At 41.2% G+C, this 15,068-nt stretch overlaps 1 protein-coding gene across 10 annotated transcripts in view; it reads right to left on the minus strand.

Annotated features, from left to right (window-relative positions):
* Positions 1-5,309: 5,309 nt before the first annotated feature.
* The window catches only part of Sh3rf2 (SH3 domain containing ring finger 2), a 220,453-nt gene continuing 210,694 nt past the window's right edge, over positions 5,310-15,068 (minus strand). For 4 of the 10 annotated variants that reach the window (XM_087180439.1, XM_021266111.2, XM_087180438.1 and 1 more), the window contains 3 exons: positions 13,900-14,132; positions 9,972-10,330; positions 5,310-6,209 (listed from right to left, as the gene is read on the minus strand). In XM_087180439.1, the coding sequence (XP_087036565.1) occupies positions 5,934-6,209; positions 9,972-10,330; positions 13,900-14,132 (868 nt within the window). In that variant the 3' untranslated portion in view covers positions 5,310-5,933. 10 annotated transcript variants of the gene reach the window in all.

The following is a 15,068-nucleotide window of genomic DNA, read 5'->3' on the forward strand; positions in this document are numbered from 1 at the left end:
AGTTTTTGAGTTTTTCCATTTCTCAAAGCGGTTATCTTGTAGAAATAGTGGATAATGGGGAGACTACTTTGTTTCATGCTCTATTTTCATTTCCATTTCGTAAGCACATTTGCATTATACCTAAAGAACTTGCTTGATAGCCACAAAAGTGAAAAATTGACTGGATCCATTGCTACTGAGGCACAGACTGAACATTTAGCTGTCTTATGCTACATCTCTGCCACTCAGTGTAAAATAAGCTGCTAAAAAAACTAATTGAGAAGGCTTTTTGGGAAAAGATGAGATATAGGTACTCGTATTTGGACAAATCATACCATGTTTCCCTGTCCTTATGACTGTATGCCATTTCACCACTGGATCAGTAAATTCAGTTCAGTGAGGCATGGAGTTGGCATGTTCATTTTGTGGAGTGCACACAGGTCAGCATCTCACAGAAATGCTAGACCAACATGCTACCATGTTTGCTCTACCAGCCACAACAATCTCACACATGTGACACATAATGACACATGTGACACATGATCCTTGGCAGGATTATGGCTTTGCTTTTGTGAGACCTAACTAACTCCATTTTAAAATTTGACTCCATCTTGGAATAAGACAGTAAAGTGGCCTTGACATAAATTCCACTTCACTGAAGTCAACTATTCCCCTAGTCTCCTTTGTGCCCATAAAATAATGATAAAATGTCCTTGCTGTGGGACAACAGATAAAAAAAGGACACAGCTTCTAACTCAATCCTCTGTCTGCCCAGAAAACAGATGCTCCCGGGCCCATTATCTATAGAACATTCTGTCAATGTGCTGATTGTTCCTTTTTCCCATAAAATCTACATGTAGCCACCCCTCAACCGCCCCCCCATGTACACCCCATGCTTGCTAAATATCAACCAATCATGTAACTGCTAAATGGAAAATCCTTAAACCTTGCTGTAGTCACAATAAAAACCCTGCTGATTTGAAATTCGGGGCTCTCAATCCTGATCTGCTGTGTCGGTGACGGTTGAGTGCCCCTGCTCGAGCTTGAATAAACAACCCTCGTGTGTTTACATCGGAATCGGCTCCTTGGTGGTCTTTGGGGACTTCGCGATCTGGGCACAACACTTTGTTCTATTACATTCTGGAAAAGTCTACAGATAATTTAATATGCCAAGTGTGTAGGTAGCTAAAAGATACATTTGTAATTCCAAGACCTGCAAGATCTATCTATGGGAAAGGTCCAATTAGGCCTGCATTTTTTTTTTTTATGGGATCCAGTATTAGTACCAAATGACATTTATGCATCAAAGTATCCACACTGATGGGCACGCAGTGAATGTTAAATCTCAACAATTAAGTTTAACAAGAATGGGCAGTGAAGCTCAGACAGTCCCAGCACCCAGAAGGAAGCCCCCCTGCTGCCATCCCAAGCTCCTAGGGCACAGAAGGTGAGCCACCTGGGAGCCAGAAGCAACCCCCCCCCCCACCGTGGAAATGAGAAGACACATACAAAGCCTCAAAAACAGACTTCCAGATCACCTACAGCAACCCCAAAGGGAAACAAGATGGAACACTCTGATACTCAACCACCTGGACTCTCTGAACTGGCAACAAAAGAGGATCTGGGAAAAATGAAATCAGAAATAATTACTCAGATAACAGCAAAGATTGTGCTCATAGTGCAAGACATGATTAATAAATCTAGAGAGGGCACAGATAAAAACATAGAGGATCTGAGGAACATGATGGAATCCCAACATAGGAAACAAATGGAATTCATAAAACAGATACAAACAGATTTCCAAGAGATTAAAAACTCCACCGAAAGTCTGTGCAGCAGAATGAACCAATGTGAGGATAGAATTTCACATATAGAAGATAAGATTGCAATTAGTGAGGAGGAAAAGAAAAATTGTTTTAAAATTGTAAGGGAACATGAGAAATCAATCCAGCAGCTGCTAGACGATGCAAAGAAGAATAACATAAGACTGATTGGAGTCAATGAAGAAAGAGGAGAGAGTGCAGATGACATAAAAAAACTCTTCACAGAAGTGATGGCAGAAGACTTCCCAAGGAGGGGAAAAGAACTTGACATACAGATAAGTGAGGCATACAGGACTCCAGCTAGCCTTAATCAAAACAAATCTACACATAGGCATATAATAGTTAGGATTCCAGAAACCCAACAGAAGAATAAAATTCTACAAGCAGTGAGAGAAAAGAAACAAATCACATACAAAAGAAAGCCCATCAGAATCACAGCAGACTTCTCAATGCAAACCTTCAAGGCAAGAAGAACTTGGAGTGATGTATTTCAAGCCCTAACGGAAAACAGCCTCCAACCCAGACTGATGTACCCTGCAAAACTATCTTTCAAAATTGATGGAGAAATAAGATACTTTCATGATAAAGAGCACCTCAGGAACTTCATGAATACCAAACCAGCACTCCAAAAAATTTTAGACAATACCCTAGGAAAAGACAATGAGGATCACAACCCCAGGAAGCCCAGCAGAATGAATCCATTGATCATGACAAATTAAACGCAAAGGGAGAGAATCCAACAAAAAGAAAAAGTCATGACAAGGCTTTTAAAACTTTTGACTTCATCTCCCTAATGAGTATATAATTCAGTCTTATTATTGTACTGATTAGTATTTTTCTCATTCTAGAGTTGCACACCATTCCTTGTGCTATACTGGCTATTTATCATCTTCTTATGTCTACATTTTAATTGGGTTGTCTATTAATGAGCTCTAAGAATTCTTTATATATTCTGGTCATAGGTTATATGCATTGTAAATATGGTCTGTTTAAGGACTACTTTTCATTTTAATGATGTCATTTAAAGTTCTAAATTTTGATGGAATCTCATCAATTTTTTTCTTTTATATATCATGTTTTTTGTATCCAAGGTATTCTTGCCTACCCTTAATTCATAAATATTTTCCCTTATAATTTCTTCTTAAAGTTTTATACTTTTAGGCTTTCTTATTTAGGTTCATAGATCCCTTCAAGTTATTTTCATGTATGGAAAAAAAGGGTTGAGGTTACTTTTTTATACATGGATACCAGGTGTTCTAGTGCTGTTTGCTGAAGACACTATCTGTTCCTTGGCTCTTGAATCGAGTTTATATTCTATAAAATGCTAATGTTGAATAATCTTTCAAAACTCAGTGGACCATATATGTGTGGTTCTATTTCTAGATTCTCTGTTTTATTCCAGTGATCTATGTCTTTCCTTACACCATCACTGCCTTGATTACTGTAGCTTTAGAAGAAGTTTTAAAATTAGGTACTAAATGTCTTCCAACACTGTTTTATTTTTGTTTTTTTCTTTTCACTTTTCTAGGTCCTTTGTACTCCTACATAACTTTTAAATTTCAATATCCAGCTCTTCATTTATAGCAAGTATACACAGACCTGCATTTTTATATATACCTTGTGTTTTCTAATCCTGCTAAATTCAAGTACAAGTTCTAGGGGCTCCTAGAGATTTCTTAGTGTTTTCTCTGTAGATGATCATTTCATCTACATATAAAGATTTTGCTTCTGCCATGCCAATCCTATCCTAGTTGTGTCATTTTATTGCCAGACTATTTTGGTGGGGAGTAGGTTTCAAAGTTTAATGGACAGATAAAGAGTGAGCATATCTGCCCTTGTTCCCCACCTTAAGGAGAAAGCATTGTATCTTCTCCATTCATACAAGGCGTTCTCGCTGGAAGTATGGAGTACATGTCTTTAATTTGTTGAGAAGTTTCTGTTCTGCTTCTAGGCTCCTGATAGCTTTTACCATGAACAGCTGTAGAATTTAGTCCAATACTTTTTCTCCAACTAGTGACAGTATCATATGGCTTTTTCCTTTCCTCTGTTAAAATGATGACTTTTGGGGGTGGATCTTCCAATGCTGAACCAATGCTGCCATCCCTATAACAAAACCGCTTTCTACATACTGCCAGATCTGACTCCTAAGAGTTTGTTTTGTTAAGCAAATTTCTATCTATGTTCATATTTTTTTCTTCTATTATCTTTATCCAGTTTTAGGATTAGCACAATGTTGATTTCCTAAAATGAGGGTAGAAGTGTTCCTTCTTTTTTCTGCTTTGTTTGATATAATTTATCAGTTAAAATGTTTATGAGCCTGCTGTTGTCATATAGGTAGGTTTTCAAGCTAGGGATATACTTTCTTTAATAGGTGCTACTCAAATTTTATATTTCCTCCAGAGTTAGTTTCATTAATTTGTCTTCTAAGTTACTTCTTAGAAGTTGTCAAATTTATTTCAAAAAAGATTTTTGAAATATGCTTTCTATATCCTTTTAAATTCTGTAAAATCTGTGGTAATGTCTCCTAGATCTTAATATTGTAATTTAAAAAATGTATAACTGATATTGTGTAACAGGAAGAAAAGATCTAAAAGAGCAGGGGAATTGGGGGGGTAGGGGAAGGGAAAAAAGGGAAAGGAAAAAATATGAGAAGAGGAAAAAACTGGAAACAAGGTCTTTGCAAATAGGGAAGGGTGGAGGGGGTGAAGGGAGGGCAAGGGAAGGGGAAAAAAAATAAGAACCAAGAGACTCATGTAATGGTACAAGATCCCAATGATGAATGTAACTGTATACCTAAAATGTGCCAATAAAGTTAATGGGGGGAAAAAGATACATCATGTACAGGTACAAGCAGCCAATGATAAATGTAAATGTATTGTATACCTAAAATGTATCAATAAAAAATTTTAAGGAAATAAAAAGTTTAACGAGAATGAATGGATTGTCTTACAGCATGGCCTTGCCTCCTTACTCCAGTTTACAAGGCTCTGCCTGTCCAGTCCTGCTCACTTCAGCTCTTTCTTTGTGGGGTTTTGCCCCTTTCTTCATTGCAGACCCTGTCCTTTTTACTCTATTTGTTGGGAATGTCAAAGTTGCCTCCCACCCATGAGTCTTTTATCTTTTTCCCTGATATGTTCATCTTTCTGTTGTGCTTTCATCTCTTCCTCCTTCTCTCTTCCCTATATTTTTTGCCCTTCCTCTTTTTCTTCCTCCTTACTTTCCATTTTCTCTCTGACCTTCTTTGTTCAGCCCCTTTGATAACAGCTTTCCTCTGGGAAGCACTTCCTCCAGCCTTAGACTCCCATATTCTCATTGACATAGGTGCCTTATGGTGGAGACAACTAGCCTAACCCAAAGGAGAAGTCAGGGAAAGCAAAAATGTAACAGTGTAAACAAGAAAATATATCCAAACTGAGCCCCTATTTAAGGCTGTTTTTGGGTACACCATGTTCTGTTTTGGTGGTGGGGATGAATTAATTGTCCATAACACATGCATATTCACAGCTCTGTGCTTCCTGCTTATTTATTGGGTAGGTTTATATGTGCAGAAACAGATTGAGAAACTTAAAGTATGATAACTTGATATTTCATAGTCATCTTTCTCATTTTGTTTGGTTCAAACTCAGAAGTTTTAGTGAGTTTAAAATGTTCAAAGTATCCGTCTTATACCAGAATTATGATTCTGTGGAGGAGCTATTAGTGGCCACTGTATAGGCCTCCGAAGATGGCAGAAGCTGTTCTAATGGGGTAAGAGGAGAAAATGGTGATAAGGTCAAAGAAGCAATGCCAACAATTCCACCTCTGGCATACTTCTGGTTGAAGCCCCTTTTAGGACACCACAGAAATTCTACATGGAACATAGAAGATGAGAATCCACACTACATACTGGAGGACAAAGTGGGCATGACGCTCTCCTAATCCTTGGTCTGAATAGTGGGCCTGGCTGAATAGATTCCTTACGTTCAGAAGGCCACTACACCCAGGGCAGGAATTCCTGCTTCCACTTTCCTTTTCCTAGAGGTAAAAACAAACAGAAGGAGTCCCCAAAGAATGGCAGGATGGTCTCAGTGGAGCACACTGTATTTAAATGCAATTCACCTCTTTGTGTTCTAGGAAAAGCCACCTGTAGATTCATTTGCTGGGAGACATGGTCTTCATGGCTGAGGCAGTGGACACTGGGGTTGTGGCCTTGCCAAAAGCTGACTTTCTTCGGAGGTCTGTCTGCTGTCCCGAATGGCAGCCGCTTCGGTGGGCAAACAGGATGGTCATCTCTGGGCTCAAGGAGGCTGCTTCAGGCTGGGACCCCTTGAGGGTGGCTGATTGTTCAGGCTTTCCAGAGGAGGAATGGGAGGTGTGATGTTTGGTGGGAGGAGGGCTGTAATTCTGGAATCTCACGGTTTTTACTTGCTGCAAGAGAAAAGAGCAAAGGAACATGGGTGAGACATGTACTGTTTCCCCTGGGACTGAGTTCATGTTGTTTTTCTACATTTGTCCCCACTCAGAATGCCTTATCTATGTGTTATTCATTCAGCAAATACTTCTGTCTACTAGGAGTGTTTACTGTGCATAATGCACTCTGTTAGGAGGTGTGAATCCAAGACTGAACAAAGCCAAACAGAAAATCATAACAAGTGCATGATGGGGGAGGTATCAGACACTGTGAATGCAGAGAAGAACCTAACTACAGCTGCGATGGGCCTAGGCTGGGAAGGCTTCTTAGAGGCAGAGCTATTTAAATCGAGAACTGAAGAAGACTCAGCATTATCTGGGAGACATAGAGTAGGCAATTATTTATAAAAAGGGCCTGATGCAAGAGGGTATGATCCCTTCTAGCAAATAAAAGCTCACCTTCCCTGTCTCCTTGCTGCCCTGGTTAAGGTCTAACTCCAGGCCAAACTCTTTGTTGAGGCCTCTCCTTGTGACTTTATTTACAGATTTCCTTAATAGTCTGGTAAGCCCTCAGTGGATCGTTTGCTCATTAGACACCTGCTGGCTGAATTTAGCCTTCAGAATGTTTGAGAATTTGATGTATTTCTCCACACAGAATGACCAGAAGACTGCATGTAAAAATCCAGGACTTCATGTGTGTGTTTAAAAAAATCAAAGACTAGGCGTGGTGAAGCACATCTGTAATCCCAGCCCTTATAGAGACTGAGGCAGGAGGAACACAATGTTGAGCCTTGGCTGGGCACCGTAGTGAGACTCTGTCTCAAAATAAAAAATAAAGAAAAAGGGCTGGGGATGTAGCTCAGTGGTAGAGCTTTCCTAGGTTCAATCTTCTAGCATTGAAAAAAAAACCAACCAGATCTTGCACACTGGGTAACTCCCCATCTGGCAATAGTTGACTGGACCCAAGGAACAGTTCCCCTTTATGTGAGACTTGTGAGCTCCTGTTTGCTCCAAGTCCAGCCTCACTCTCCTTCTTTTCACCTGTCCTAGTCTGTTATATAACTGCCTAGTAATTAAAGGTATTTGCTTTGGCCAATCGCTGTCTTAGGGTTTAATAAAGTATTCTGTAGATACTGGGAATTATTTCTTTTTTTCCATGAAATTCAATCCTTGTATCCTCAACTGATAACCCAAAATTTCTTCACACTTTTTGACTCTTTCCATAGCTAGCTGGGGCCTGGAGACTGACTAAACCCTGTTTGAGGGCTATATCTAATAACTTAGCTTATTGGGCAGCTGTGCCTGGAAAAGTTTAAATCACTTGAATACTCTGAGTCAGAACGAGAACTCCCAACACTCATATGAATCACAACTCTTTTTGAAAATGCCTTTTCCTGTAAGTGTATAGCTTAGCATTAGGAGTCTGAGGGTTTTTAAAAAAATTCTTTTATTGGTACATTTTAGGTATACAATACGTTTACATTTATCATTGGGTGCTTGTACCTGTACGTGATGTATCTTGGTTCTTATTCTTTTCCCCATTACCTGTGCGCCCTTCACCCCCTTCACCCTCCCCTATTTACATAGATTTTGTTTCCATTTTTTTTCTTTTCTCATAATTTCTCCTTTCCCTTCTTTCTTTTCCCTTTCCCCTCCCACCACCTCTACACCTTTGGACCTTTTCCTATTTCAAATTATCAATTATTCATTTTAATCATTTTAATCCTTATTTACACTTTCAGTTTCTCACACTAGAGAAACTATTTGGTATTTATACGTGTGTCCTATTTATTTCACTTAAGAGGATGGCCTCAATATGTATCCATTTAGCTATAAATGTCTCTAGTTTCTCATTCTTTATGGCTGAGTAGTACTCCATTTATAAAAAAAACCCCACATCTTCTTTATCCAGTTTCCAGTTGATGGGCACTTGGGCTGTTTCCAGGCTTTAGCTATTATAAGCTGTGCTGCTATAAACATGGGTGCACATACATCACTGTGGTATGATTCTTTTAATTCTTTGGGGAAGATCCCCAGCAGGGGAATAGCTGGGTCAAATGGGACCTCTAGCCCTAGTTCTTTGAGGTATCTCCGATTTCCACAGTGGTTGCACCAGTCTACACTCCCACCAACAATGGAGAAGGGTTCCTTTCTCCCTACACTTCTGCCAGCATTTATTATTGGTAGATTTCTTGATAGCAGCCATTCTTTCTGGGGTGAGGTGAAATCTCAGTGTTGTTTTCATTTGCATCTCTCGAATGAACAGTGATATTGACCATTTTTTCATTTATTTATTTGCTGCTTTTACTTTTTTGTCTGAGAAATGTCTGTTCATTTTAGATGCTCATTTTTGAATTGGGTCTTTGAATTTGGGGGGTCTGATTTTTTTCAGTTCTTTATATATTCTAGATAGTAGACCTTTGTCTGAGGTACAGCTGCTAAAATTTTTTTTCCCACATTGTAGGTTGTCTCTTAGCTCTGTTGATGCTTTTCTCTTGCAGTGCAGAAGCTTTTTAATAAGATGAGATCCCAGTTTTTGATTCTTTGTGCTTTGTGTGTTGTTCCCGTGCTGAGATTTTGTTCATGAAGTCTTTTCCTATGCCAATGTCTTCAAGAGTTCTACCTAACTTAGCTTCCAGCAAGTTTAGTGTTTCTGTCTTAATATTTAGATCTTTAATCCACTTTGATCTTAGTTTAGTGCATGGTGATAGGTATGGGTCTAGTTTTAATCTTTGGCTGGTTGAAATCTAATTTTTCCAACACCATTTATTAAATAGGCTATCTTTCCTCCAGTGAGGGTGATTGAGGAACCTGAGTTTTTATGGATTTTATTCCAGACATTTCTGTGCATCAGGTGTGTGGTTTCAAGAACTGGCCTTTAGTTTCCTGAGGCTCCATATTCTTATTTTAAAATGAAGATGAAAATAATACCTACTTCAGAGGGGTGTTGTCAGTATTAAATGAGATGGGACATGTGAAGTACTGGGCACAGTGCCTGCAAGTTGTTAGTATTTAGGAAATGCTTAACAAATAGGAGGAAATTACATCATCTTCCTGTCTTGGGGAGAATGGGAGCGATGTTAGTGGTGGTGACACCTCAGTGGCAGTGATGTTCAAAACTTCAAGATAACAATGAGCATCATCTAATTTTCTTAATGTTACCTCTTCCTTTCCAGATCCTTCCTGCTTCAGGGGTATTTCAAAAGCTCCTGTCTCCTAGTGTAAAAAGGTCTGGGTAGAAGTTAACAGGTCTGACCTCTGCCACAGAGGTCACAATAAATTAGCTGTTGGAATTGACATCGTTCAGTGTGTGACCTTGATAGTAGATTCTCCTGTGTCTCAGTTGCCTCTGTGACATAATGAATGATTATGTGTCAAGCCCCATGTAAGCACTTTATATCATTTCATCTCTCCAGTCTATATGGTTATCATTATTCTTACCTCCATTTTACACACTAGCCAAAGAAAAGTTCAGAAGGGTAAAGTGTTTTGCCCAAAGCTACCCAGCCAGCAAGTTGCAGTTTCAAATCAAGATTTGTCTGATGCCAAAGTCATGTTTATTCCAAGCCTCTGGGCCTCAAAAGAAGAATGTATAAAGGATTTGAGAGGCATAAGGGAGTCAGCACCATGTCTAGGGAGGGGAGGTGGCGTGGTGTGAGGGTTCTTCTGTGGCTGCGTTCTGGGTTCTGGATCTTTGCCCACTAACGCTAAAACCTCAGGGGCTGCGACGGTGTGGAAAGTCGGGGCTAAAGAGTCAGGCTCTCAGTGCCCCACTCCTACCTTCTCGATGCCATTCCTTGAGTTTTCTGGTTTCACCAGGATTGATGGAGGGGCAGATGCAGGCGGTTTGGGTGGCGGCTCGCTCTTGGTGGGGACTTCCTTGCTTTCCATGAGGAGGGAACTGGCTGCGGAGTGGATCCTGGTTTCGCTCCCTCTGTTGACGAAGGTGAGGGCAGGCTCCCCGGTGGAAGGAGGCTTGGGTCCCATCTCCACCACTGCAGAGGAGGAGGAGGAGGAGACCCCCTGTGGCTGGTAGAATTGGAACTGCTGAGGCCGCGCTGTCATGGTGGGGCTGCGTCTGAGGGAGCCCATCACGAGGGTGGGGATCCCGGACTGGGCGGGTCTCTGCAGAGACCCATCTGGGGGATTATAAGACAGAGATATCAGCAACAGGGGCAGAGGACAGAGGCGGGTTGGGGTGGGTGAGTGTGTCCTGATGCCCTGGAATAGTTAAGCGCTTTCCTAATTTGACTGTGTTCACACTCTCCCAGGGTCTTTCACAGGTGACCTTATTCTTTTTTAGTGCTGTTTGCTGATGCGGACAGCAAATAACTGGCTCACTGAATGGTGTGTGTGTGTGTGTGTGTGTGTGTGTGTGTGTGTGACAGAGAGAGAGAGAGAGGGGTATATTGCTTCTATTTGGCTTTTCTCCTCTGTCTTTCTGTCTCACTCCATCACACACACACACACACACACACACACACACACACACACACACAGACAGACACACCCTACTCTCTTCTTCCAGGGCCTTCAGATGCCGAGTGAAGAAGAGAGGCACAGAGATAGCTTCACAATAAGAAGCAGACATAATAGTATGCAGACCACAGAGGAAACAAGAGACAGAGAGACAGCAGAAATTAAGAAACACAAGAGACAGACAACTGAGAAGGACAAGAAGGAAGGACAGAGGAAAACAGGGGAGCAGGGAAGAGGATTCTAACCTGCTACTTGCTGAAGACAGTTCTGACAGAGCTTTAGGCATGAGGTGGGGAGTGCTTTATTTGGGGGGCGCCTGCGGAGAGGAAGGCTGAGTGGAAATGACAGCATGAGTGCTAGACAAGCAGGATATCAGACAGGGGCAAACTTGGAAATATTGTCCAGAGTTAGGGCTATGTGTAGATGAGCTCAAAAAAGTCTTATGACATAGAATCTCAAATCAGACTTTGTCCCAGGGAGTCCAGGACAAGGAAGTCACGTTACTGTCCTGCACCTCAGTTTCCTCATCTGTAAGGCAGAGACAGGAATGGGACATCACGGGGCAGGTCAGGGTTATGGCTTGTTATGTGCACAAAATGTTAGCTGGATAGTGCTTGGAACGTATTAGATGCCCTGTTTCTTAGCTATCACTCATTTTAGGGTGATGGGTAGTGTACATTAACAATAAAAAGCCCAAGAGTCTGGTTTTGCCCTTTCCTGAACTCATTATTTTTTAAAAACAAAATTGGAATAGTCCTCCTTCAGTAAAAGGAAACCATTCCTTTCCGGAAATTCTCTAAAGATAGGAGAGCCCCATCCTTTGGGAAGATGTCCTGTGGGTGACCTGGGAATCAGAGGTTCACTGCATCCTGGGAGGAAATGGGGGACACAGCTCTGAGAAACACTGAAGGCCAATTCTCAAAAGCATCTCCCAGTATTTACAGAGTTATAGGTTATATCTCATCCAGAGATCTGTGTCTTGTGACACTCCACTGACACGTTTTGACTCAAAGTCATTTATGTCTATCATAGAAGGCCTGAGGCAAGGCCACATTCGGCATTGTGACACTTTGTCAGGCTGGATGGGAACATGAAAAGCAGGACACTCACTAAACACATTGGGCATTCTCAGCTGCAGCAAGAAAGCCCATTACCATTTACACAAGCTTGACCTTTCAGTTTAGACATTTATTTTTCTACTGACAGCTCTGTGAGGTGCCCACGGTCAATTCTCCTGTCATTTCTCTTTGCTTTGGGGAGATTGATAGTTTGACCAGTCTCACCTTAGGAAAAGGGAGAAAGAGAAAGCCTCCAGGACCCAGGAAGTCAAAGCAACACTGGGAAGACATGTCCTGAGGCTCCCATGAATGTGTAAAAAATTGGGTCATGGTATCTATCTTGTTGGTTTCTTATTTTCAAGAGATTTAATGTTTTCTTATTACTTGTGCATACAATGCAAACAGTCAAAGCTCTAAGCCAATCAAAATTTATATGGAGGTAGAGGGGGAATTTATAAAAGAAAGTGTGAGTCATTGACAATGGGTTGCAATTCTCAGCATTCTGAAGTGGTCTAGACTGAGTGTAAATGCTTCAATCCTAAATGAATTCTAGATGGACCTATTTATTTGTAGTAGCAATGATAAAGTTTATTTACTAATAAAATATTATTTAAAAAACCCTAATGTGTCTGAGAGCTTATATATACCGGGCACTATACCGGGCACTATACCATTAGTCTCATAGATTATTTTATTAGATCCATATAGTAGCAGTGATGAGATAAATATTAGTTTTTATTTCCATTTTACAAATGAGAAGACTGAATAGGTTAGTACCTGGCTCAGGGCTGTTGTGCATACAGTGGCACCTTGGTTCACAAACTCAATTCTCTCTATGATTCTGGCCACAAACCAAACTGGATCAGAACTGTATCAAATTTCCCCAATAAGGTCAACATTGAACCTAACCGTTGAATTTGATTCAGTTCTCATCTAACTCAGTTTGCAACCAGAATAGTGGAAAGAATCAAGTTTGTGAACCTAGGTACCACTGCACTTATGTGTGTGTGTTGTGTATGTGTGTGTGTGTGTGTGTTGAGGGGAAGGAGGTGGTGGAAGGAATGGGAGGCAAAGGCAGGAGGTACAGTTAGGTGAGTTGAAGCAGCCAGAGTAGAGAGACTGGTGGCCAAACAGGCAGTCAGACAGAAACACTGGGATAGGGTACTGTGAAGATACTTTTCTTTTTCTTGGGGCATTTTCCTGCATAGAGTATTGTCCCGTATGTTACTCTTCTCCTCTAATTAGTTGTGTGTATCATTTTCATGTTTAATCATTTGTTAAGATTGCAAGAGAGACTGCAGGGCCCAGTTTAATTAAGGAAGAATAGAGTAAACCATATTTACTACACTTGGCTGGTTACAGAGGAAGAAAACCTTGAACTTCTGCAGAACATTTTCAAACACTTTTTAGAATCCTCCAAAATGAAATTTTATGTAGAGATTTACTATGGTAAGAGATGAAAACATAGTTCCTAAAATGACAGGTATGTATCTATTGCAATGTGGATGTTGTGTAGGGAAAAATAAAAACAAGGTGCAGCACAGTGTGGTGAGCGTAATTAACGGGTGTGTCTGTCTGTCTATCTATCTATCTATCTATCTACCTATCTATCTATCTATCTATCTATCTTCCTACCTATTGAAAATTTCTAACTGAGGGCTAAGGGGATGAGGGAGACTTGCTTTTGTACATGTTTTTACACTATAACCTTAAAAAAACCACCTTATGCACACATTACATAAAATACACAACGGGAGTCAGGGGTTCTGAGCACTGGGCCCTTCATTCTCATCTCCTACCTCCAGCTCCTGCACACTCACCTCCTGGGGTCCTCCCTAGAGCATAGTTTGAGAAGCACTGACCCGGCAGAGGCTTTGGCCAGTCTGTCCTTGTAAGAACCAGCACCTGTCTTGGCTGTGTTCTAATTATGTGTCAGCATACATGATTGCTTCCATCCTTGTGGTCATCACACATGCAGGAAGTGACCCAGGGTGGTGACTTTCAGTCAGTGTGGCTTCAATACAATAATTAATTGTTTGGAAATTACAAAGCATCCTTTGCAGAGGTCATTTTAAAGCCCAGATTCTGCTTTTGTCAAAAGCACCCCATGTACCCTGGGGTTGGACCCCTCTTACTTAGCTCTAAGCACGTACCTCTCTGCCACCACTTACTCTTTCTCATGCTGTTCCGCCCTTTCCGAAGGGACCCTTGTCCTAAAGCTCCCGAGCCGGCTGTGCTCTTCACAGGGTTGATTATGGCCGTGGGCACAAAGACAGATTTGAAAGGACGGCTTTGCCGGGGATCACCTTCTGAAACGCTGCCTTGAGATGACACAGAAGAGGTGGACAATGTCCATGTGGTGTAGAGACCAGGGCTCTGGGAATCTGGGAAACTAGAGGCCTTTCTGGTTGTTGAACATTTTTTTTTTTGAAGGGAAGAAACAGAAAAGGAAAATGTTCAGTCAAGGGTCCTAATTTCAAAAACTATCAGCTCCTAACCATAAACCAAAATGTGGATGCTCCTCACCCTCTTCCTGCCATATGGGCCCAACTAGGTGGGCTGCACCTCTCTACCTCTTGATAACTGTGTGGGAGAGCTGAGGGCAGGGAGAGGGGCTCATATGGAGGCCTGGTGGGACTAGAAGGCTTGAATTTCATCTTTCACTGCAGCTCTGATCCCTCTTTGCAGCACATCCCTTCAGCACAAGATCTTGCATTTATTCATCTCATTTTGCAATGGCAATTTCTTGTCCATTCAGTGGCTGTCCCACTAGAGTCTAAACTCTCTGAAGGCAGATTTTCTATTGCTATTTTATATCTTTTGGGTACCGCATATATTATTGATTAATGTTTGTTGAATGGCTACCATGATGGCTACATGTGTTGAGTCCTTTTTTTTTTCTGGTACCGGGGATTGAACTCGGGTCCTTGCGCTTGTGAGGCAGGTGACAGAACCACTGAGCTAAATCCCTGGCCCTAATGTGCTGAGTCCTTACTGTATGCCAGGCCTTTGCCCACATCAATACACGAATTCTTTACCACAGCCTTCTGATGTAGTGCTATTAGCACCACTATTTTATACATTAAAAAAACAGAGATTTGTACTTACTCAAGCAACTGTTAGATTGGGGATTTGAACCCAGCTCCTCTGCCCTTACCACTGAGCTAGCTATACCTCCTCCTGGCTGGTGAGAGCATTATCTGGTAGCAGGAAAACCCTTTTATTCTGCCTGAAATAAATGAGCTAAAGCTGCCCATAGCCCCTGCACATGCCTTCATAAGATCTTAATTATTCAGCCATAGGCTGTGATTTTCAAGAACATCATTAAAGTTTTATAAAA

The sequence above is a fragment of the Heterocephalus glaber genome, unplaced genomic scaffold (assembly GCF_053883595.1).
Source record: "Heterocephalus glaber isolate CG9 unplaced genomic scaffold, H.glaber_assembly_v1.0 deba00001463, whole genome shotgun sequence".
NCBI classification, from domain to species: domain Eukaryota; kingdom Metazoa; phylum Chordata; class Mammalia; order Rodentia; family Bathyergidae; genus Heterocephalus; species Heterocephalus glaber.